Below are 26,175 nucleotides of genomic sequence, written 5' to 3'. Positions count from 1 at the left end.
TGTAGCAATAATAACTTTAACGAGTAAATAAAGTATCAAAATATAGTTTTATGCCAAATGTTATTAAGACTACACACACAGTGAATGCATATATTTGAAAGAAACAGGCGAAAAAACCCAGCATTATTTCTTCAATGCAAATGTTACCTCTGATGTTCCCGTTTCAAACTCTTTGGTCCCTTCTGGTGGATCGGCATATTTCATCTGAAACAGATATGCATGCCATTCAAATGCAACTGAATGAACAATATTAATATTAGGTGACGATGTTCTAACAGCAACACATTCAATTGATGGTCCATCATGATTAATAGTGAGTGAGTGAGTTTAGTTTTACGCCGCGTTTAGCAATAATCCAGCAATATCACGGCGGGAGACACCAGGAACGGGCTTCACACATGGTACCCATGTGGGGAATCGAACCCGGGTCTTCGGCGTGACGAGCGAACGCTTTAACCACTAGGCTACACCCCTCTGATCAACAAGTACAATACATATTATGTAATAATAATGACTTTTTATAAAGCGCTGTATCCATTTACAAGGTGCATATATAACTTGGACCCGTTGCACGTACTAGAAAGATGAGCGAATGAGAATGTAGCTCCATCCCAATCACCTACTCACAGGTGTTATGCTACGGGGTATCTTACCTCCAAGTCCAGGTGCGCGGGGTTCACTTCCAGCATGTCGATCTGATCAGATTCCTGAAATAATAGATCATGAAATGAGTATGGAATACGTATGTGCAGTTCGGCGTTTCCATCGGTTATTACGTTATTATTTCTCACCTGGCAATATTTCAGTATCATTGTCACTCTTTTCCGGAGGTCTTCCCTGTTCTGTAAATAAAAAGTGATAGTAGGGTTACCTAGAAACATGCTGCAACATAATACGTTTTATGATTTAGGGTCCAACATTTTTATCATAATTTTGCTTTTAACATCAAATTACTTTTTCCCACTAGCTGTTCTAAAGAACACATTCCTATCAATGAAAATGTAAAATTATCCATACCTTGCCCTCCTTGACAGTTGACACAAGTATCTTCTTCATCTCATCCTCGGGGCACTAGGAACATACACATGGTCTCATCACTTACATTATAGCATGACATAACAGTCGGAATCGTACAATTGTATCTGGATTTTATGGAAATGGTTCTGTAGCTTGGATGTAAACCTTATTACATTGCGGAGGACGGTTCTAAACTTAACAAATTAACGACAAAAAAGTTGTTTCTTGCAATTCCCTATTTTGAAATTGAAATGGTTTGATCACATAATTGCAGCATAATATTTGCATTAATATACAGAGAAGGAGTATGTTTTCATGAACACGTAAGCAGGAAATGTCTACCATTACTTTGCAGACGTTTGTTCAACATATGACAGAACCATTTCACATGCATTCTCTTATAGCAATATGGTGGCGACCATGCCTTTTCACTGAATTCCTTGGCTGAATTGCGTTCATATCGAAATCGCTTGACGGAATGTTAGTTATCAATATATCTAAATGTTTACGAACTTTGTGTATGGTATAACATTTGATAATACCTTCAGTATGTGGATGTTACTCTTCTTTTTAGCCTCTTCCAACATCTGAAATGACATTCACATGCAACAGTCAGTATATCATCTTATTGTTTGGTGTTTGATAAGGTACACATAAATCAAACAGCATGTGTATTACGTGTACATGTAACGTAGTCTCAAGTAAACTGTTAAATACAAAATGATGAACACTTGCATTTAAATCAAACAACAAGTGTTCTCTTCTGATTTGTTTCAACGTTTCGTGAATAAAGATGTCTTGTCTGTGTAAAGTGTGGCATGATGCGGCAGCCTATACATGGTACTGTGACCATTTGTGAACACCAGGTGACATTATTGCAAGTCTCTGTATACCTGGTGGCTTACGTCTTTTTGGCAGAGATACGACTACAGGTTCCATTTACGTTGGATATTCCAGTTTAAAGGTCACAAGCAACGTAAAAAACAACTTTGCAGTTTCTGATACCTTTCGGTATGGACTTACAGATACAAATCATCAAAAATTAATATTCTTAAAACAACAAAATGCAGTCACCCGTAGAACAATAGGGGGATTAGTTATAGTTTGTTTCAAGGTAAATCTGGTGACATCGTGACCACAAGTCTGAATAAATTGGTGAACACATTTCAGAACAAACTGGTGAACACTAACAAATGTCACAGCCATGTATATATGTTACAGGGAATGTGTGAAACCAAGGATTTTACGTAATCCCTGAAAGAGTCAGTGATTTCATGAAATATATACACACACACAATGAGCCGTGAGGGCATCGGCAAATGAACCAGCCAATGGAAGGCTTTGTTACACTTGAGTGCACACACACTCGTTCTGACTGGGTTCGGTATCCCGGGTGCTTCGTTTCGAGGGAAGTAAACCCAAGTACAAAATATTGCACGTTTGATTTGCGATTGTACGCTTATAATTTTGTTTATATGTTTTTTCATAATCAGCAATGTATATTATATGTCATGAATAAGTGATTATTGTGTTTTAATTATGATTGATTTTTTGGTTGCATGTGACCTTTAAGTATTTGAAAACCTAAAGAAAGACTGTAACTTAATTCTATCATGTGCACAGTTCTACACACTTCTGTAGAAAACACTGACTCTATCAAGCTGAACAGTACTGTCACTGTAACTACCCTTGTACTTCTAATAGTCAACAGTAAAGTGAACACTGATACAAACATCATTCAGCCTTGAAAATGGCTATTATCACGCACCTCTCGAAGCTTTTCCAGAAGTGCGTGTAGTCTTCCGAAGATTGCCTTTTTCTGTAAAAATGAAGACAAAAGTCATTATTGATATGAAAGCTGTATAAGAAGATGAGGTACGAACATTGTTAACTTTACATATTCATGGATAAATGTATCGCAAGACCTATATTTTTAACCCCATATGGTAATATATTTTTATCATAATGAAGTTTGTTTGTATGATTATTCTGACCCTTCGGTTGCATCATGCATTCCTTAGGTAAGCACGTGCCACGATCAGTGATGAGTATCAAGTGCAATACGTATTCTGGTCATTAAGAAAATATCGTGTTTCAGTAGACAGCTCAATTCGATGTTGATAAGCAAGCATGGGGCCTTCTCAGCTCACAACTGTTCAAAGATGCCAATTTATTTATATGCAGAATGCTGGCACATCATTTGCAGCTATTGCAATGTTGGTCGTCATCCCTCGGCTATCGACCACTTCTAGGGAAGATACAGCCATTCTGAGCACCAAAAGACTTGATCGAGTCATGTCAAGTGGCGTGGTATAGAGCATGACGACCTTATATAGAAGCCATTTACTAAGGTTAATGGTAACATATTATACTATGAAAATAAGGGGTGTTGCAATAATTTTTGCCTTGTGTATATATGAAATACATTGTTGCATACCAATTTACAATGTTTTTATGGTCATTATGTTTCGAAAACGTACCTCAAAATCCTTTAGTATATAATCAAGAAAGAGTTTCTGCTCAAGCTCCATCTGGAAAAAAAAAATTCATATATTACTGGTTCAATATCTTTCCTTGTAGTAAATATGAGCCAAGTCTCGAATAAGCTCTGATTTTCAAAAGAGTTGACATATTGAGAATGGTTGGCTTTAACCACTTGTTGTGGATCGATTATATAAAACATGTTCTCAAGAAGCTGCTTAGATATTCATCCACTTGTCACTCATTAGATGTATTGACTCGTATTCTCAATACAATACAACGTGGTGTCATATGAACATCGATAAAGTCAAGACATGGGAACATGCACAGAATGTCATAACTCCTGAATTTTCGCTCGATGCTATTTCAGGAAACGTCATCAGTTATCCATTTCATGTCCCAATTTTCAAATACCTTTCAAGACTTAATGAACATTATGGTACATTATTCGGTTCATGTTTAAATGTATTAGTGTATCTCAGAATATGTATTAGTATATCTCAGAAACACCTTTGTTTCCTTAAATATTCTGCCGACATTCTTTTGAAGATCTCCACGTGTCTGAAAATTCAATATCGGGAATTAGTTTCAGCATATATTCAACATATAAGTCTGAAAATACCATTACAACAGATAAAGTAATATAAGAATATAAACGTTTACCATAAAAATGTCTTCCACAGGAAATATTGCTACAAGGAAGCTGCATGACAAGTCGTTGCAGACCACTGCGTGTCGTTACCATGACGTTAAAATAAATGACATCTCTCATATCACGTCTATTGCTGTAGCTTATTTACACTGGTAGTAATGTTTATAAACAATAAGGTTAGGAGAATGCATGACAAATGCAACCTCACCCTGTCATATTGAAAGATGAAATACACCAAGACTCCTTGAAAAATAGTAACAATATCTCCAGCAAGCTTTGGATATCTGAAACGTTTATTCATTTGTCTTAATGTATTTGGTATGGCGAGATTTTCTATACACTTGTGAAGTTCGTGATAAGATTTACAAAGGTAAAATCACATTCATGCCTTCTGAACATTCATATTTCATACCTCGATATACTGGTCGATGAGACTGATGTTCTCCAGATCCACAAGGCCATAGTCCAAAATGAACTCGACGCATTCTGTCTTTTCATGAACTAACGCTTCAGCAAGAATCTCCTGAATGATGGCATCTGGGTCTGAAACTGAATGTATAAAGGTAACAAGACAAATGTAAGTGTGGTAAAAAGGCAAATTGGCTCTGAGAAACAGGATTTGTTTCAGGGCAAATATCAAATTGCTTTGATTAACCAGGTTTTCTACTATTTCGTTTCTACTGTAGTTGAAACACAGATGGTATTGCCTTAAAAGATATGCAAAGCCTTATACAACAGCTAACGATACATGTTTCCAACACTTTGAGGTTCTTTATTTCTGAACTGTAGGCCAAAATCCCGTAGTACACGTTAAAACGGTTATAATGGATGAGTGGTACAAACGCGTTTGCGTTTTAACAGTGCATGGTGTATAAATTAGCAATATTCTGAGGGAGCTGTACATTTTCGGTTGACATTAGTATACAGAATTTGTAAAATGTAGGACAGGACGTATACTTAGATGGTATATTACAGCTCCTTATATCTTCGTACTGTGGACAGATGAGAAGGACATGGTATTCATCTTCAGTAATATCCCACTCATTTTACAGGATTGGTTCTCATTAGCATGACATATTCTTTTAAAATACATTAAAAATCATAAAAACCACATCGAAACTGCGACAACGATACTATTAATGTCCTTATATCTACAACTGTTAAATATTTTTCACACATAAAATGTTGTTTAAACAAAGAATACGAATATGAACATTTTCCAGGTTGAATATTTCTGGTCCACTCATGCTGAAAGCAGTCCTTACATCGTTGTTGAACAATGGATAAAAGAGCTGTAGCATCCCCAACTCCCTGTCTAACTCATGCATATCCAAGACCAAGTTGGAACAATGTATTTTTAATTAACATAGCCCTGTTATGTTTATTTCTAGCCTCACTTGCATTTTCAACCAAATACAGTAACATCTTATTCGCTTTTAAGGGATAGCGGTGAGGACGCATTGAAATAACTTTCAACCAATATAAGATATAACGTTTTCTTTCACAGATGTAACAATGAAATCGCCTGACCGGTTGATACAAATCCATGAAGCAGTGTATCAACACTTACCATCCGTGTCATCAGGCGATCTTTTCTTCGCTTCTACATATTTTGCGAATCTTTCATCAGTATTCCGACTGAAGACAGGGGATGGCAAGTACTCGTCAACCAGGGCAATCAGATCTGTATCCGATTTACCTGAAATATATGGTAAGATGTTGCATCCAGTGAAAACAGAAGTACCGACTTCAAGTATTTACTACATGTCACATGCGCCACTTAGAGAATCTGACGATTATGTGATTTTCTCCGATTGTAACCTACGCCAGATGAAGATCCTATTATCTAAATCCACTTTTGCCATATACTCAAGTAACATCTTCCAGTTATGTCCGTGTATAGTAAATGTATATCTTTTTGATACATACTTTTGACAACCGCAGACAGTATTCCTCTAAGGAAATCGTTGTCCTTGTTAAGGTCAATGACAGTGATGAGATCCCGTCTCTGAAGACACTGAATGATATCTTGAACTTGCTCGTCTGTCGACTCCGATTTGAATGTTCGATCAAGATCCTTTTTTATTTTCTTCATAATTCTTTCATCAATCACCGTTCCTTGACTAAAAGAAGAAGATAATAATCTTATACATATATGAATGCATGTCATGGATACTGACGTTTAAATGAGTACAGGTATGTTATTTAGCTCATAAATATACCCAATTGCGAGTTGCTGCTATTCACTGTGACTACATCGTGACTTGGTGACCCTTATTGCAACGAAAAACCTGATCAAAGTAAATGCTCGTCGACATTGTCTTGGCTGTTCTCCCACAGTATCGTACATGCCAGAAAGCACAACGTTTAATAACTCAAGTTACTACACAAGTTGTGGCTAAAAAACTTTAAAGAGTATATATACCCTTCATGCTTGCTATTTTCTGTTTTGCTGCTGTACACTGCTTTGGATTCTTCATAGGCAGATGACAACACATCCGCTAATCCTCCTGAGTTCTGCAAAAATTTGTTGTAATGTGAAGAATGTGCATTTTGTCTCAACGTTGCTATAAAAATGCAACTAACTATCGGATCAACTTTAATTACATTAAACGTTACGACAGGTTTGTCTTCCTTATTTATGTTTTCCAAGATAAAGAGTATTAAATATGCCTTCCAATACATTTGTCATGAAAGATGATGACGACATCTATTCATTTTGAAACAGCATTTGAAGTCAACATGAGGGCTTGCACCGTGATGTAGAAAGAGATATGACGCCATGGGTGTTTCGGATGGATCCGGGTACGGTACGTCGCACCTGTCAGTTATCATTTATGACAAACGGAGGGTGCCTGTGATGTCTAGTGATGCCTGAACATATTATTTTGCACCCATCATAGAAACCTTGACCCCAGACACACAGGCGATTTTTGTATCGAGAGAGGTCGAACGGTTTGAATATGTATTCTGATTTAAAATCAGCCACACCAATAAAATACATTCAGTTTTACAAATCAAAACAATTCATGCCTCTTTTTGAAAAGTCACATTCAGCGTGTTATCTCCCTTTAACTGATTTACAAATTGGCACTTACTGTTTTTCTTTCTCCATAAGATATTAACACTGAGTTGCAAATGTACCTTTCTGATATTCGTGCGACACTTTTCCGTCAGAATACATGTTCAAACCTTGTGTTCACTCTAGGTACAAAAGTCACCTTCGGGGTCTTGGACTTCAAGGTTTGTTCTGATACTATAGCTGTAATAATAAGCTAATAGATTTCAAGAAATAGCATCAAATACCTTGGGAATGACAATTGGGACATTGTCCTTCATGAGATTTCTGACTCCTTCAAGATGTATGAGGTGTCCACCATGGAGGATTGCCACTGTAGGAATCGCACTGGAATCTAATTGAAAAACTCTGATAGACTTTCAACAAGTATACAAGGTACAGCTCAGTTGGCTATGTATAGTTGTACTCATCCATTCCAGGATATCTGTGTTCAAATTCCAAAATCGTCACGATTATGATCCTCGATTTGCATAAACCAATATGTTGATTGAAAACAATACCAGTGACAAAGATTGGATTTAGCATTATATATATAATTGCAACAGAATATTGTGACTGGTGAAATCATCCGCCTTACCGTTACTCCCTGCTGCAAGATCAGCAATTAGTCGTGCTTGAAATGATACGTTAGAGAGATCACAAAGGTAGGCTTCCCTTGTTCCATTATCTGCCAGTAAGAAATGGCTTGTGGTCTTCCCGAACTGTGGCACCCCTGTTTGGTCATCCAGATCATCTTTGAGCAAATAACCAACGTGTCTGTGACCTTTCTCGTCCACCTAGCATACGGATATAGAACGGACCATGTCAGTGCGTACAGATTTGTATTTGAATATGAGTTAAACGTTTTCTTGATATACGGGTGTAGAGATCTATCCAGGTATGTACCATGTTTTACAGGAACTGGAAGAAGATACAAGAACGATAAATACCGTGTAGCCATTACAGCTGCAGCTTTCAACAATGATTGGATTTCACACCTAAAATAAAATCTTTACCATATTTCATATTAACATAGTAAAATACTGACAAATGACTTGGTTTCCCTGCACCAATCAGATAAAAACATGTTTATGAAAATGAAATGTTCAAAGCGTAATAATATAATGCTTGAAAACTATTGCATACACAGTTAAATATAAATTGAGTTGAGTCAAATGTGTATATTTCATATTCTTTGAAACTTTACTGTGTGTGCTTTAAGTCATTCAATTGATGTTGACAATACCTGCATCTCCCCCAAGACGTCTCCAAAACTCCCCCAAGCATTACATCCGATAGAGGTAACACGCTCGTTGTCTTCGCTTAGGTCAGAGATGAATTCGGCGACACCATTATGTAACCCGTCAGAGATTATCCATATATCTACGTTAGAAATATAGAATATCAGTGCAAAAGAATACGTAGTCTTCACCCTCCTCGGAAACATGTTTCGTTTGGTGTAAAGGGGAAATGGCTGTGAAATTTACATGAATGGATTGCTGAAAAACAGACAACAGGTGTTAGAAGAACGACTGAAGGATAACCGTTGTGAAGCCACGATTCACTTTATACTTACATAGCATCATTTCCTATAACGGTGATATTTCTATTGGAATTTACATTAACACATGTACATTTACGATTCATGCATTCAATAATACTTCAGTCATTCTGATAAATATCATAGGGCTGGTATGATACCCAATTCCACACGCTATACAAATCCGCCTAACAAACCTGATGCTCCCAGTAACGTGTCCAGAGCACTTTCAAGTTCATACTCCATGTTGAAATCCGTAGTTTCGGGTTTGGAGCCAATCAAGGCAAATATCCATTTTGGCCGGGTGAGGTGCCATATTTCGAACAGCAGATATTTTACATAATCCATTGAAATGTCTTCATCAGTGCGTATAAACTGCAATAAAAAAGCTGACTTGTTCATTCGCATTAAGACACAAAATTCAACTAATAGGATGTGCGATACATTTATGCAAGTATCTTTAGATCATCCCTTCTCAAGTATATTTTACCTGCACGGCGTGTGGCTTCTCTGGCTCCTCTTGCTCTGAGTCTTCTTCGTCAGCGGGTTCGTTCATGATGTCTTGACCCGAGTCCGTTTTAACATAGATTGTTCCATAGTTTTCAGTCGATGTTGATTTTGTGTTGACTTCCTTCTTCCATTTCGGGCTGTCATTCTTGTCTGTGTGGTCGTCTTTGTAATGGCCGCATAAACACACGTTGTCAGACAACCTTCAGAAACAAACACATACATCATAGTTTAGTTTGGATGTAGAAGCATCTCAGAACACCCAAACTGCGATGAGTTGTCATAAAATAACTTAGAGACTCATATAAAGAAACAAATAGACAAAAACCAGGCACATCCAGAACGAAGATGTAGTCATTCACAGTTACTTACTGTTTGATCAACGTGTGTTTAATGACTACACTTAAAACGGTCCTCATGAAGTAATGTCTAAAAATAACACAAATCTAGCCCTTAAAGTCATCTATCAAATCGTATCACTTACGATATTAAACGGTCCTTAATGAGACATACTGTCTTAGCACATACTTGGAAAACATAAAACATTTTCTCTGTTTGATATGTTCTTGAATCCAGGCGTCGTGTTTCTTGTACCATGGTTCCTGAAACATGTGTTCATCAAAGTGCATAAGTATATTTGTAGACGTCTCTGAGCTTATTTAAATCAATGGGATATTTTGTTTCATTACCACATCATGTGCATCATTGTTCATCAATAATACCATATTACTTAGTTAAGAATAACCTTTCCTTTCCAGGCTTCATATCCTGCTCAAAGCGCACAATCTGATTATTATTATTAACACCGCGGATAACCCAAACTGCCTGTGAGATGCTAGAAGGTTAACAGTCACATACTTATCCCACCCGGTACCCATTTTCTGCTGAGTGAACAGAGGCAATTTTGAATAAATTCACTTGCCTAAAGTGAGACCACATGTATCGCATGTGTTTCGTTGTGGAGCAGGACTGAAGTCCCAGAAACTCTCAGGAGTCAAGCTGCCAAACACAGTCACCCATCCTAGGACTCTCCGCGCCCAACGTTGCTTAACGTCAAAATGATTTGTGACCTGAGCTCTATGCACAGGACCACACACCGCCATCATATGTGAGTGTATAATTAGACCGACTTAGACTAGTAAAAGTATTATATAGCGTGATGATGAATTTTGAAGGATTATGGACATACTGCTGGTGAAGAGTCCGTCAGGTCCTTTACAATGTTAACGGGGCTCAGTGTGACCAGATACAAGTCAAGCATATGAAATTACATCACCTTATTGTACATTGTGTCATAATGTATTGTTCGACTACAGAATATTGTATTTTAGCTATATGCCGGCGGTACTTAAACGAATGCAAAGCAGGCTAGTGACTGACATCATGAGCACCGATGTACATAATCGGGATACTATGACATGTGCCAGTCAACAGTCTTACTAAATGATCCTCCGATTGCTGAAGAGTAAGGTGAGGTGAAATGGGCTTTAACGTCGCACTTAAGAATATTTCGCTCATAAGACAACGGGTTAGCGTCTGTGTATGTGTTGCTGTTTGTACTAGCCCAGACTTAGGCTGGTTTTATAGTGCTAGCCCACTGAGATACCATGCCGCAGTTAAGCATGAATACCCCACTCAGACACATTATACTGGCTCCGAGCCGACCAGTCCGTATTGTACCCATGTATGTCGAGCACCAGGCAGGGACCAACACGTACCACATTTTAATGTCTTATGGTATGACGCGGCCGTGGATCGAACCGTGAACTTCCGGGCGGACGCTCCAACCACTAAACCACGGAGGCGGTCGCTTCGTAAAGTGACAGACCCGTCATATTAAATGTTCTCCTCCGATGTTTTGTATCCTTGTATCCTACTCTCTAAAATATGATTGTTACTTATAAGCAAACATACCACTTCTGGTGCATCAGATTCGCTTGGGTCGACGCCAGTGGGAGAATCTGGCAGCAACGAAGAACTTATGTACTCTCATGACAATCAGGGTTAAAGGTGACAAAATGCAATTATAAAGAAATAAGGCTGGATGATATTACGGCATATGTCGTTGCTAAGGCAATATTTATATTTCAAAAGGTTGTAGTTTACAATATATGTAAAGCAAAAGAAATAAATCGCCGTTGGATATTATAGAAATTGTTTAGATTGTAAATAATTAACTTTAATACATTTTCAATGCTGATTAAGCCGTTCGTACCGTTCATGCCAGCTGGTCGTTTGGCCCATTCAGAGACTCCTGAAAGAAATGGAGTCATGAAAGACAGGTGTGAGCCTTGTACGATTCGTAAGTTTCAGTTTGATTCACATTGATAAGATGTGCTTAGATACGTCAGTTGAACGAAAGGAACAATAACATGTCGAACGCCTACAGAGAACAGATGCAAAAGTAGTGGTAGTAGTTGTAGCAGAAGTAGAAGAGTGAGTGAGTGAGTATTGCTGAACGCCACATCAGCAATTTTGAAGCTATTGGCGGCGAAGTAGTAGAAGAAGGAGGAGTAGTGGTAGTAGTAATAGTAAAAGGAGGAAGAGAATTAGTTGTAATATTAGTAGTAGTAGTAGCAGTAGTAGTAATAGTAGTAGTAGAAGTAGAAGTTGTAGTGGAAATAAAAGTAGTGGAAATAGTATGAGAGGTAGTAAAAGTGTAGTAGTAGTAGTAAAGTAGTAGTAGTAGTAGTAGTAGTAGTTGTAGTAGTAGTAGTAGTAGTGGTGGTGGTGGTGGTGGTGTTAGTAGTAGATGACATAATCACCTACCCCCATGCTGTTTGGCTGGCGGCGTTGTCATTTCAGCTACAGCATCGGTCACCTGTAAATACACACAGGTATTGTAATAGGGAAGACATCGATGACCAGGTGGTCAATATCGCAGAATAAGGAGAAAGGTGTCCTTACAATTTTAATAAAACTAATATTGATAACACACAAATCAAAATAGCAATACAATTATGTGAGTGAATGATATTTGTCAGCAATGTTACAGACAATAATTCTAGTAGTGATAATCCTGGTTCATGGTGTGAGACATACGGCATACAAGAACACTGGTCATCCTGTATACATGTTTGCATGTAGGAACAACATGTTACTTCAACCAGTCAAAGACCAGTCTCTATTATTTGTCAAAACAGAATGCACTGGGAGTAAAGGTATTGGGAAAAGTCTATCTTTGTTCCATCGTCTAATGTCATGGACACTGTCTACGCAGAAGAACTCCATAATGCTATGGATGTATACGATACCTGCTCATATCATTGACAAACTGTAGTACTTGGTGATTTTAATACTGACCTTCGGACTCTCTCAGCATTAAAACCTCGAGCTAAGTGTTTGCAGAGAGCTTTGAAGGAACGTGACCTGATCTCGATTGTACCACTGGACAATCAAAATGCTTACACCTACACTAGTAAATGTAGACAGGTTAAAACTATGATCGATTATGTTTTTGTTAACACTGATTGTAGAAGTAGCATTGTTGGCTATGATATTGACTATTCCATCCCGTACTCTGTCTCAGATCACTACCCTATACTTATTTGTATGCATGTAACTGATGTTGTACGTCAATATCACTATGGGGGTGAAAAGTTAAACTGGCGAAAGGCCAACAGCATTGATCTGATGCTTTATCGCTATGAGACTGAAAATTATTTCAGAAATGTCAGTTTAGATATAGCTGATTACAACACACCAGAGGAGTATATTGAAGCCTACCATAATTTCATCCTTGATTCATTACATGCTTCAGCCAATATCAGTATTCCTGCTTCAAAATTTCAATCCCATTTAAAACCCTACTGGAAGAGGGATAATTTAAAGCCATGTCATATCGATATGCGACACGCACGTAAAGAATGGGTCCATATGGGTAAGCCACGAAATAAGGACGATGTTCACTACGTAAAATATAAGCAGGCTAAGAGAATCTTTCAAAAAAAACATCGCCGATCAAAACGTAAACTTCAAGATAAAAAGTTCAGGGACATCTATGGAAGCAGCCGAAGTTGATATTCAGGAATATACCAGGGTTACAAAAAGTACAAACGCAATAAAGAACGAGTTAAAACCCTTGTGTACGAGAACGAGACCTGTGACACTCCAGAAAGTATCTGTAACCTATTTGCTAAGTACTTTAGGGATCTCTCCCAGCCGTATGAAGATATCAATTTTGATCAAGATTTTACCTGTTTTGTTTATAGTTTTATTGAAGATCTTGTCACAAGACAAGACGTTGATGACTGTAATGACACCAGTATGAATCTTTTATGTCCATTTACTGGTGATGAACTATTGAAAACTGTAAAATCATTGAAGACGGGTAAATCCCCAGGCCCGGATCATATTGTAAATGAGCATGTTAAATTTAGTGGAAGATCACTCATCAACCACCTTCTTACGTTTTATAATGATATTGTTTCTTATGAATATGTTCCTAAGTTGTTTAGTGTGGGGAATATACTTCCAATCCACAAAGACCATGGTAAAAGTAAGGATAACCCTTCTAATTACAGAGGCATCACACTTACTCCAGTTTTAGGTAAACTTTTGAAAGATTGCTTTTGAATAGAATCGAAAGCTGGGCAACAGAAGTAAAGAATTTTCCTCACCCTTTTCAGTTTGGTTTTAGAAAAGGTACTGGAGCAGAGACCGCATTATTTACGCTCCAAGAAACTATTGCTTACTACAATGAAAGAAAAACGCCAGTATAGTGTGCATTTGTCGATAATGAAAAAGCATTCGACCGGGTTTGGCTTAATGGTCTTTTCCTAAAACTGCACAACTTTGGAATTAAAGGTAAAATGTGGAGACTTCTATACAGTGAAGCCCCGCTAGTCCGGACTCCGATAATCCGGATGTCTCGCCTCCCGGGCGATTTCAGCTTGTTACCAATCTATGCCTATATAATTTGCCTCGATAATCCGGAAATTCGGTTTCCGGAACCGGACGGTAAGTAGCTGTAACCAATCAGTAAAATAAACAGTAAATTGCTTCACAGTCCGGACGCTGTAAGTCGTGTTCACGAACCGTAGCAACACCGCCCGGCGTGTCGTTTTTGTAATTCTTAGGGAAGCAACATGGGTTTTGATTCAGTAGTCCGGACTATTCGCAATCCGGACGAATTTACTGAGAAACGCAACCGTCCGGATTAACGAGGCTTCACTGTACATACTTTCTTCATCAATGAAATCACGTATTAGCATTGGCGGACATATTTCGGATACCTTTGAAATACGTCAGGGTGTTGGGCAAGGACGGGTCCTATCGGCTTGGTTGTTTACACTGTACATTAACGATCTGTTAAATGCTGCTGATAACTCAGGAAGAGGCTTAAACCTGCCCTGGGCCACTACCCCCTGGTATCCTACTTGCAGATGATACAACCCTATTAAGTTGTACACCCGATGGTCTTCAATGTTTATTGAATGTTATATCTGATTATGCAAAAACATGTCACCTTAGGTTTAATGCTGGTAAAAGTGCCTTCCTTCTGTTTGGTGATTATCATAAACACGAATGCCCAGAGCTATTTTTGGGTGATCATGTTATTAACTGCAAAACCGATGTCGTATATGCGGGCCTGTACATAAACACCGCTAAATCTACCCTTAATCGTACTGTTTTAGTATGTGAAAAGCTTAGAAAGCTAGTCAATGTTAACCACAGTCATGGATTGTATTTTGGTGGTCTTCACCCTATGCATGCTGTACGCATATGGGAACGTATTGTACTACCCTGTGGTCTATTTGCCTGTAATATGTGGTGTAACATATCAACTAAAGAATACGATATGCTTGAATGTGTGCAAAAGTACTTCTGTAAAAAAGTACAAGGGTTCTCTAAACGCACGTGCTCGGTCATTGCCAGAGACTGTCTTGGACTTGTATCACTACGTGCGTATATTGATCAGAGAGCATTATTGTTCCTGGGAAGACTGCTTAACACTGATATTAGTTTCATTTTCAAACGAATTCTTCACTATAGATTAGCTCAACATGATTGTAAGGATAGTATGCAAAACATGCTGAAGTGTAAATCCTCTCCTTTACACCATATGTTATATCTTACCTGTAAATATGATCTTACTGAATATGTTGACATTTATCGTAACTCATCTGTATTTGTTACCAAAAATCAATGGTCAAATCTTGTAAGAGATAAAGTCTCAAAATTTGAAGCAAATGTCGTTACCTCTGAGCTTAACTACAGAGTCAATCTCCACAGATACGCTCCCCTACGCAATCCAGCTGCTAGTAACAAACTTTGGTTAATAGCTCTTAATGATTCAGATTATTTCTATGACATATCCTACCTTATCCGTGTCGGCACTTTCGCTACACAATCTAAAGGATGCTTATGTGGCACATATGCTTATGACATTGTAAAACATGTATTTCTCTTTTGTCCACAAACGGAATGTAACAGAGAGCGCCTACTTAGCTCCCTCATTGATCTATTGGATGTTACAACCTTTGTAAGTGTTTGGAATGATGATGATGATGCACTGATTAGTTTTCTACTTGGAGGAGTGCAAAATGACAACATTAGAGATCTTGATACTGATCTATGGATTCAATGTATGAAAATCACGAGTAAAGCTGTTCATGAATGGAAACGGTGTTTCATCACATGTTACTAGATTTACATCCCCCCATATATACATATCTTTAAATGTTTTTGTATTGTATAACTTTCATACACTTGTACCTTGTAAAATGTAATATCTGCTAAATCATGCATATGTATCTTCAATTTTGGAGGAAATAAAGACGATCTATCTATAAACATAATCATCTTGAGTCACGTGCATTTTCATTTGAAGTGTACATTTATTTTCATTCATTTGAAACATGTGTGTGTGTCTGTCCAAGACAACCTGGTATACTATATCATATCAACCCGAACGTTTTAAATGTATTGAAACATATTTCCTATTTGAGAGGGATATAGGGCAACAGGTACTTCTAATGCATTGGCCGATTGTGATATGTAAGATATGTTCATTGTCTATGTAGGGATCGTATAAAGAAATTTGTCTACATGTGTCGTGGATGACACCTAATGTCATAACGCCCCACTGCGTGAACACCTACCAGCACAATGACACAACACATGACGTACAGTGATATCCACTGAAGCTTTAGTATCAACGAGCCATGCGTTTTAAATCCATTCATATGTCTCTTAAATATTGCTGGTGAGCTGTAGAAATCTATGACATCCCCACGCAGGCTTTAGGTTTTTGAGGATGAACGAACCACATCTATTGTGTCCATTATGTGTAGTAAAACCTATAATTGCGGGTTTGGATAAACCAGATTTTACCTTGTAATGTCTTTGGTGTTGTCCGGACCCGAGCCGTGTTTGTGGATTTAACATAATTTGTATCCGTCTAAAACCTGCATCACCTCGGGCTTTCTTCCCCCATGACACTTACACGCTTTCATATAGTATATGTAGATAGACCTTTGTAAGACGCGATACACAACCACCATACTGGCTCACCCTACAACACTCCACAACGTTCGCCTTCCTAGAGAAAGGTTACAACATATCAAATTACGTATTGCAAAAAAGTAAGTAAGTAAAAACTTATTAAATCTCGTACAAAGTAAATGTTGACGCCATTAATGACAAGCTACGAGTATGGAAAAAATGCAGAAAATACATCAAAAGAAATGCAAACAGTAGAACCACTAACACTGGCGTGAGTGAATGATTTAGCTGTCGGGACAAGAGGGTCATGCGCTGAGTAACTCTTCAAATATTTATTAAACGGTTAATCGTGGGTTCTATTCAACATACCAATGCCTTGTAATGCAATACAGTACTTGTCAATCCATATAACCTGTTCCTCTTCATCACACCCTGTTCTAAGATGAATCTTAAAGAGGCTACACCAAGGCCTGATGTAAATCACCTCATTTTCATCCGACTTTGTCTTGTGGTGTTATTGTCCACACACGTTCTACTTTTCTTCACTTCAGGACCTCGCTGCTATTCCTTCCAGTCATTCCCGTGCCGATTCCGTGAGCACGTGTACTGTCAGTACAGTCGTACCTCCTTATGTCCACCAACTTACAACGATTCTATGAAACATGACCACAGAAACTGTGCCAGGCAGGTTCAATGTTACCATGCTCGGCCCATGTACATAACCCATGTACACACAGAGGCAGTGTGTCAAGTGAAGTGCATTAGCACCTATCCGACTGCTAGATATATCTATGTGGTTTAAGAACTGTACATATATGAAATCAATCAACTGGGTTTCCCGGTGATGTTAAGAATACATTCATTGATGGATTATTAGGATTTTTCATTGCGTTCAATTGTGAATGGTATCGATTCATTGATAAGTGACTGAGCGTTAGTCCAGTAAGGTAGTATCGTGTAAAGTAAGCTTAGTACGTGTCTGCCTCTCACAACCAGTGAACACATTGATGTGTCAGCGGTGATAAAGCAAGCTGTTTCATGGGATATAACTGTGAAAATGTGATCTCCTTGATGGTTGGTATTCCTACAGCGTATGTTGGTGAATAGTAGTTTAGTGATAACAAATGAAAGGATTTTCAAAGATCCATATGTATCCTATTAATCACACAGACGCATTAACAAACAAACGCACACGTACACACACAGAAGCATAAACACACATTCACACGAACCGCTCCCCCCCTCTCTCCCCTTCTCTCTCCTCTCTCTCTCTCTCTCTCTCTCTCTCTGTCTCTCTCCTCTCTCTCTCTCTCTCTCTCTGTCTCTCTCTGTCTCTCTCTCTCTCTCTCTCTCTCTCTCTCTCTCTCTTATAAACATCACAATATTTAGTTACCCAGTTTGTAAAGACGATGTTTCAGTGTGAGGAGCTAACATGGACTCCAGCAATACTTGCTTCCTGTTGGCTGACGTCACAGAGCACTAGGCTTTTAAACTGACATGTCATATGACATAAGCTGCACCTGTTATCGCCAGTTAATCCTGAATTACTAATCTTAGCATAGCATCCGTGTTATCTATACTGCTTACAAATTTCATCCTTCGTCAGGTACGTTCGTTACAAGAGTGAAATCAGATTCGTTGATGTTGTATATACCCTATGCAAAGATATGGTATAACGTGTATGTGTGTCCAGAGAGGTGATAAAAGCCAATAAACATTACACCCTGGTGTAACATACCCATCAGGTACTGGTAAACTCAAGACAAAGTAAAGGGAGAAACAAGAGAGAACTATAAGACAGATAACAAACGTCAGCGGGTAATACATATGAAAATGACGATTATATTATTTGTTACGCGCATGACCAAGCCAAAGGATCGTCTAGAGGAAGCAACGACTTACCTACATGTACACGTGTTATGTTAGATTCCTAGTGACAGTGTCTCAATGAAACACTCAGGTAAATCCAGTTCGTGTCCTATTGATCAGTGACTGGTTTGTTGGGAAGAGGTGTATGGTTAGACAGAAAATCTTGCCCTGAACCTGTACACAATTTACGATCTACGCTTGAATGCGGCATTGTCAACTGACCCCATTATCCTATGAGAGCGGGTATGTATACATGCACAGGTCTCATGAGTTGAATTCATATGCTAGGCGTGGCAATGTCCCCTTTCATAGTGACTGTCGCTCCCTTTCACGTTTGACTGAGTTTACTCGTTATAATCGTCTAGAATACCTTAGGGTGACCTTTCAAGTGTGTATAGGATTGCACATTGCTTCAACTTTCGTTATCCAAGCCACTTTAATCTAAACCTCTTCGTCAGCCTAAGTCATAAATCACTGTTATACAGTTGTGATGTAAGGAATAGAAAACATAGGTAGCAAGACATCTCCCGGCATGCCGCCAACCGCCAATTCATGACAGACAACCAGCAGAACAACATGTTCAAGTGTGAATGTGACTATTTGACAATTGTAGATGTAAAGTTATTGTACCAAACATGTGCCGTGTAATATTGTTTTAAATGAAGGCTATTGTATACTGTACACATATTTTATATAATATGGTATTTATCTTGTTTTCACCGCTGCTATTATTGCTGTGTTGGAAATGGAAAAGAGACATACGAATATGTATTTAGCTACCAATGCCTCCTCCAATGTCTACACTTAAATTCGTATTTACGATTTCGCCCCTGACACGACCCCTTGCCTCAAGCAACTATCGTATGGTTGAGCTACTCTGAAGTGCGTGTTTAGCGAGATTAGACCATGGGTGTCTGTCACGATATATAGGCCCCACTCAACGTTGGGCTCAACAAAGCGTAGTATCATTTACTACACTGCAAATGGATGTTGATAAACATAGAACATATCGCATACCAGTCATGAGTGACAAGTAAAACACTCAGAAGGAATATTATAACACTGAACATATTGTAACGGTTCAGGGGGTGGTGGGGGGTAAAATGAGAAAAATAAATTCATTTAAGTAGCATGTCGGTTCTGTGGACCACTCTCACTTTAGCCCTGTTAATTACAGTTTTACCAATGAAGAAATAACTAAAACATGTAGTTGAAACAATTAACAAGAATTTATTACATATACATTTATCAAAATCAGTAATGTCAAATATTATACAAACCAGAACAAACTTCTCTAAAAGTAGGTTCTGTTTCAAGCAAAGCTTGGATGTAGTATACTTACATAGTATTGTTCTCGATGGGTACCGATGAAAATATATACGGAAAAAGAGCGACTTGCATCCACCTCAATAAATCTAGAACTGTCAACTGTCAACTGACAAGAACTACGTCACAATCCCCATGACGTAATTTGTTTACAATAAACAAGCAAAACATATTAATTTATTATTGGTGAAGTATTAGTACATGTAGAGCGTCATGGGACTCAATATAACTGTGGAAATGTCTTTTGACGCTTAAAATACAGAATTTGCAAAAGTAATTTTGTCATCGAACTGTGTGCACATAAACTCATGACGTCTTCATCAAATATAGCCGCCTCCATGGATAACATTTCCGAAGCAATAGCTCTGACAAAACGACAGTTAAATATAACTTCTATCAGGTAAAAAGGATATGCATTCGAGTGTACACAACACTGAGTAGTTTTTGAATGTCATTCAAACGGAATAACGTCTCACAATCCAAAGACTGAGGATAAATGCAATGAAACTCACTGCCCATATACCGACAGGGAAAACTCGTCGAATGTAAACACCACCGGAATTAACCCGAGGCCAATGTGAGAAAAGATAATTAGGGCTGTATGTTACAATATCTTTATACAGCGGTATTAGATTACAATATCAGGTTGTTGGTGTAAAATTATACCTTTACATAAGGATCACAAGGAGTTGAGCAGAAACAAAACCAGAAATCTGTTCCTAAAGGAATTTGTGATACCAACAAACACCAAAGAAATATTATACAATTGACAATTGCATTCTGAAATTATCTAAGTTTAGAAATCAATGTAGAACACTGTAATAATAATAATGATAATTCTGAAAATTTATATAGCTCTAAATCCAAACACTAAAACTTACATGCAACGCAAAACACAACTTTCCAGATTCTGATACCTTTCGGTATGGACTTACAGTAACAAATTATCAAAAACTGCAAAGTCAACTTATAAAGATGAAAATAACGAGATGAAAAAAATCCCGCGATACGATTCACTAGAAAAACCCAGCTGGGGTGAAAAGTGGTTTGTACAGCTGTGCTGCGGTGCCCACATATATATATATATATAGTGCATGCGCAGTGAATAGGTTCGCGCGGCTTGAACCGGGATGCCTGTACACACACAATGATCGGCTGATGAACCAGCCAATGAACGTCTTCGTAACACTTAAGTGCACGCCCACCCGCCATGACTGGGTTCGGTATCCCGGGCGCTTCATTTCGAGGGTAGTAAATCCAAGTACAAAATATTCCACTTTTGATTTGCGATTGTACGCTTGTAATTTTGTTTATTTGTTTTCATAATCAGCAATGTATATTATATGTCATGAATAAATGATAATTGTGTTTTAATTATGTCTACTTTGTTGGTTGCATCAAAGCTCTAAGGAAAACAACGGTAACGCAAGATGACAAATTCACTGGCAGAATCCAGGGTGAAATGTGATCTTCACACAACTGCTTGTCTTGATTAAATGTGAGAGAAGCCTTGAGATGATCAAGACATATATACCGAAAGGCAAAGTTATCGTGACAGGCAAGCAAGAAAGAGAATCAGAGTTAAATTTATACTTCTGTCGATAAATATCATTGCAAGGACAGACAAACCGCAAGAACAGCATACGCAAATGAGACACCGCACAAGAGGGGGTACCCAAGCACGTTCATACGGTTAGTAGCGAGTATGTCTACCTTATGCAATGTACTGTCATTGATGAGGCTGGTGGCAACTGACTGGGGCTTTCTTCAGCCCGGAAGGCATACCTTTGTATCTATACATCTGACAAAAGCTGAGGCCCTCTTAAAATCCTTAGTCTGAAACTCGGGTAATACCCTTTCTTCAGGTCAAACTTACTGATGAATCTGACTTAACTGATTTTGTTGGTGCAGTCATCGATTCTCTTTGTTAGGAGTAAGTGAGTGAGTATGGTTTTAAGCCGCCTTTACCAATATTCCCGCAATATCACGGCGGGGACACCAGGAATGGGCTTCACTTATTCTACCCATGTGTCGAATCAGACCCGGGTCTTCGTGACGAGCGAACGCTATAGCCACTAGGCTACCCCACCGCCCCCTCTATATTTGGGGAGAGTAAGGTTTAGAAAGGGCGTTCATCCGTTTCTTGTGTGTAGAGTATCTTTAACTGCCACCAGGCTTGGGCACAAAAACACAAATTGAAATCTAATTGCTATGACGTGGTTCAGTAATGTTAATGACTTAACAACTATTCAAAGCTTTCAGGCTCTCAGGCTTTCAAAGGAATCAATGGTTTGGGACGTTGTGTTGTCCCCTACATCTACATGCTGACACATCAAGTCTGTACTGCCAGGAAATCCATTAACAAGTCAAATGTTTAAACTGACTTTGAATGTCTTTTACACAGATGGCAAATTACATGAGCTAACGTTTCATTCAAAGTTAGCTTAAGTCGTGGAATATTCATAGAACACATTAGGTTTTCAAGTCAGTTAGCTATCAATGTAGATCAATGTAGTGACGAATTTAAGATTCAACCCTGCATACAAATGCAATTAATATTTTACACTCGCCTTGTTCTATGAAAGTGTGAGTAGTGGTGCATTTACACTGTTTTTGGTCCACTGATAACTGATATCTTAGGTGCGGTAAATGTTGCAGTGGCTGTTGTCACAGAATTCATCTCTGATGTAATCGCTCCTCTTTTGAATGCAGTTGTGTTAGCCTGTCGCGTTCACAGATGTACAGTCCCATCAGGTAAGTGTTTGTTAAAGCAATATGGTATTGGAGCTAATGTGTAATTTGTTTTGGAAAGTAACTTTGAAATGACGAAACAAAATAGTCTGACATATTTGCATCCTGTAGATTAGAAACCTGACAATGTGTTAAGTCAACTATTATTATCCAATAATATCAACTAAACTCTGCCAAAGCGTATGGGGTAGTTAGGATCATCAAGTCTTCTGATCAATATGGAAGTACTATGATCATATATACTGGGGAGTAGACGATCGGTACTAATGGTTTTTATAGGATATTTATATAGCGCACATATCCACGCAACTAGTACATGCTCAAGGCGCTGGTTTTAATGATTGGTCTGATGACGCAGTAGGTCGTTAAGAGATCTGGGCAAATTCGAAATTTGATTTTGAAGCCGACGTCACAAATATCAAGTGGAATCACTTCTGTTGACATATAGAGAATCTCACCCGAGTGTCTTTTGATATCAAATATATCACCACGAGTTGATAAAGTAACAAATATCTGAGGCTTGCCGAGGATATTTTTACTTTTATCAACGAGTGTTGACATATTTGATATCAGAAGACACGAGGGTGAGATTCTATTTATCATCAAAAATCACTCTTCATTAGTTTTCAATGAAAAATGTACATCTCTGAATACAGTACTGCCATTAGATTTGCAGTGCAGCGATGTCATAACATTGTGACGTCAACATGTTCATGACGTCATAGCATTGTCAGGGCATTGTACAAAATCTACTGTCAAAACGATGTCTCCTAGGAGATATCGTCTGATCTCACACAAGCGATATCTACCGTGGAACACAGTTTTGGAGGATAAATGCGGATTCATCGAGGCATGCTTCTGGTGGGTTCACCAATGTCGTATTGGATGCTGTAGTTTCACTCGTTGGAGAGTTCAGCCACAAATGTCAACAAGCACGAAATAGAAACTGAAGACACAAGTACTAGGCATTTTAAGAAAAACAAAACGTATGAAATTCCCCATCTCTATCCCATTTAGAGTCTAGTTTTCTGTGTCATATACTATTATTGATGGCAATGTGTAGACTTACGATGGCATGTTAATGGCATGAGTGACGCAGGGATGTGACATCGGGGCAAACTTGAAAATTGACCACACTGTTTTTAGTGATAAAGCAACTGGTCAACGGTGAAGCAAAGGATTCCCGAAACCTGGGAGGCCAACGAAAACTAATGACAGTGATGACCGAGTCTTAAGTCGTCTGGCATGATGCAATCCCATGCTAATAAATGGCCGGCAAAGGAAAGTCAGACGTCCCATCCTCACAAACACGAACAGGCGGGAACATATCGCATGGTTCAAGAACCGAAAACTTGAGGACATGGTGTAGGATTCACTGATCTGATGAAAGTCGTTATCTAACGTGAAACATGAAGACCCCACTCAGACACATTATACTGACTCCGAGACGACCAGTCCTTGTTGTACCCATTAATGCCGAGCGCCAAGCACGCCAGGCAGGGACCAACAAGTACCATATTTTAACGTCTTTTGGTATGACGCAGCCGGGGATCGAACCCGCGACCTTCCGCTCTCCGGGCGGACGCTCTAACCACTACACTACACCACGGAGGCGGTCGGATTCCGACCCTAGGAAATATTGGTCGTATGAAGAGGAAACTGGCAGATGGTATCCGTGTGAGGGATGGCTTGTGGCCACACCAAGTACCGATGTCGTTGCCAGTGGTTTGCCTTATAATTATATTTTGTTAACTGAGTGTTTATCAGATTAATGGCGAAGTCATGGTGACCTTAATTTCTGAAATTGGTGATATTAACCTTTTGTGTATTCCTCTCAGACTGAATTTTTAACAAATTTAAACTTTACTTTTGCATTAATCAGAGTAAAAATGTAACACTTACCTCTTTTCTAAGCGGAATTTAGTTTTCAAAGTGTATACAGCAACATATGGCGTTTAAGTATTTTTTAAATATAATTTTAAACATATAATATTATACTAGGCGTCATTAAGAAAGGGTCAAATGATGTATAGCACATGTAAAGAAACGTTTGTGCTTGATAATTACTTACTGATGCGTATAGTTAAGCTGATAATGGCAGTGTAAATTCTTTAATATTTCTTTTGATGGTTGGTTTCACTCCGAATTCTTTTACATGGACATTTTAGCTAATTTACTGTATCACCTTGTAAATTGACTAGTCAGGCGTGTCAGTGGTTTGATTGATTACATCGTAAGACGACAGTGCGCGTTGATGCTGCCAACCATGAACGGGGTCGTCGTGACATGGCTGAAATGCTACAGCCGAGGCATCAAGCATTGGACAGATGCGAAAAGGCATGTCGCGTTCCGGATCTGTAATTCAATTATTTATAAAAATCAATTCCTGTGTTTCCTCTTTGACATGGACAGCAGTTTGATTGGAGGTGTTCGTAAAATGGTAAGCGTATTCTGCTCCACACAGAACATAGGCGTTGACCTGGAGAAACACAGAAATAGTAACAGTCCGCCGATCGAACGATAGGGCGACATGAACAGCCTTGCTTCACTGATTGTTTCGTAGAAAACCGCAGTCTCGCCTGGACGGACTGTTCTTGGAAGTAACGTTCTATATATGGACGTAAATTTCTTTCATGCAGCTGCATAATATACCATGTTTTGTGTGGATCATGTTATTATCTTGCGTTGATGTGTATTTATGTAAGATCTCGTCCTACTCTTCATGGTAAACCTTGAACCCTCTTCAGTAACAGTAAATGATATCCACGGAGTGCCTCCCAGGTCGAGTGCTCGGCATGGCATATTATGTAATCATGATATGCGCTTCTAAAATGATATCGCCCAGTGTTCGAACACTTAACATAAGATTGAGTAAAGCAACATGCGAACATGACCTGTATGTTTTGCACAGACTGAAGTAAAAAGTATCTAGGTATCTTAAATATTAATCCTTTAGGTTAATGTCATAGAAACTATTCAGAGACGTTAATAAAACGCGACAAACCCCTTTCTAAATCCATAAGAAATCTCTACTAAAAGCAGAATAAACAGTACAGTTCCGATTATATTAAAGAGCATGTGTTTCAAGGCACACTCAGCAATAGTGCAGCAGTCTGTAAATAATGGTGTCTGGAGCAGACAATCCAGTGAGGGACACCATGAGATAGGGTGAAGGAGCATGTGTTCATGAATCATTTTCAAATAGTGATGGCCGCCATATAGCTGGAATATTGCTGAGTGCGGCGTAAAAGTAAACTCAATCACTCAAATAGTGATGATACATGTTGTCCATTAAACATTTGAAAGTATTACTGCGGCCTTGCATCTTGTACCCTCAATAGAACAACTTTTTTGTAATCTTAATAAAAAGAGCATGCTTGATTGTGTCTCAAACGTTGGGAAATGCAAACACTAAAGGCTGGAGCTGTCGGAATAATTCTCCACATGAAGTATTACCAATTCTGGAGATATTTTCCGTCACTCGGAATCTTTATACGTAGACAGACACAGCCCCTACAGGTAAGAATC

At 38.6% G+C, this 26,175-nt stretch overlaps 1 protein-coding gene across 3 annotated transcripts in view; it reads right to left on the bottom strand.

Moving 5' to 3' along the window:
- Positions 1-18,805, bottom strand: part of LOC124264062 (transient receptor potential cation channel subfamily M member 4-like) — a 33,790-nt gene extending 14,985 nt beyond the window's left edge. For 2 of the 3 annotated variants that reach the window (XM_046698780.1, XM_046698782.1), the window contains exons 1-22: positions 18,604-18,805; positions 12,025-12,076; positions 11,471-11,509; positions 11,170-11,216; positions 9,784-9,857; positions 9,239-9,458; positions 8,946-9,123; positions 8,455-8,591; positions 7,807-8,005; positions 7,457-7,563; positions 6,576-6,667; positions 6,080-6,273; positions 5,721-5,849; positions 4,563-4,699; positions 4,009-4,059; positions 3,498-3,548; positions 2,786-2,836; positions 1,560-1,604; positions 1,018-1,071; positions 792-842; positions 654-707; positions 148-204 (exon numbers count right to left, since the gene is read on the bottom strand). In XM_046698780.1, the coding sequence (XP_046554736.1) occupies positions 148-204; positions 654-707; positions 792-842; positions 1,018-1,071; positions 1,560-1,604; positions 2,786-2,836; positions 3,498-3,548; positions 4,009-4,059; positions 4,563-4,699; positions 5,721-5,849; positions 6,080-6,273; positions 6,576-6,667; positions 7,457-7,563; positions 7,807-8,005; positions 8,455-8,591; positions 8,946-9,123; positions 9,239-9,458; positions 9,784-9,857; positions 11,170-11,216; positions 11,471-11,509; positions 12,025-12,055 (1,998 nt within the window). In that variant the 5' untranslated portion in view covers positions 12,056-12,076; positions 18,604-18,805. The remainder of the gene's footprint in view (positions 1-147; positions 205-653; positions 708-791; positions 843-1,017; positions 1,072-1,559; positions 1,605-2,785; positions 2,837-3,497; positions 3,549-4,008; positions 4,060-4,562; positions 4,700-5,720; positions 5,850-6,079; positions 6,274-6,575; positions 6,668-7,456; positions 7,564-7,806; positions 8,006-8,454; positions 8,592-8,945; positions 9,124-9,238; positions 9,459-9,783; positions 9,858-11,169; positions 11,217-11,470; positions 11,510-12,024; positions 12,077-18,603) is intronic. The other variant, XM_046698781.1, reaches the window with a different exon arrangement.
- Between the last annotated feature and the right edge of the window lie 7,370 nt (positions 18,806-26,175).

Source organism: Haliotis rubra, unplaced genomic scaffold, assembly GCF_003918875.1.
Source record: "Haliotis rubra isolate DU_JTF1 unplaced genomic scaffold, ASM391887v1 Scf907, whole genome shotgun sequence".
Lineage (NCBI taxonomy): Eukaryota > Metazoa > Mollusca > Gastropoda > Lepetellida > Haliotidae > Haliotis > Haliotis rubra.
This window is presented reverse-complemented; position numbering and strand designations above follow the sequence as displayed.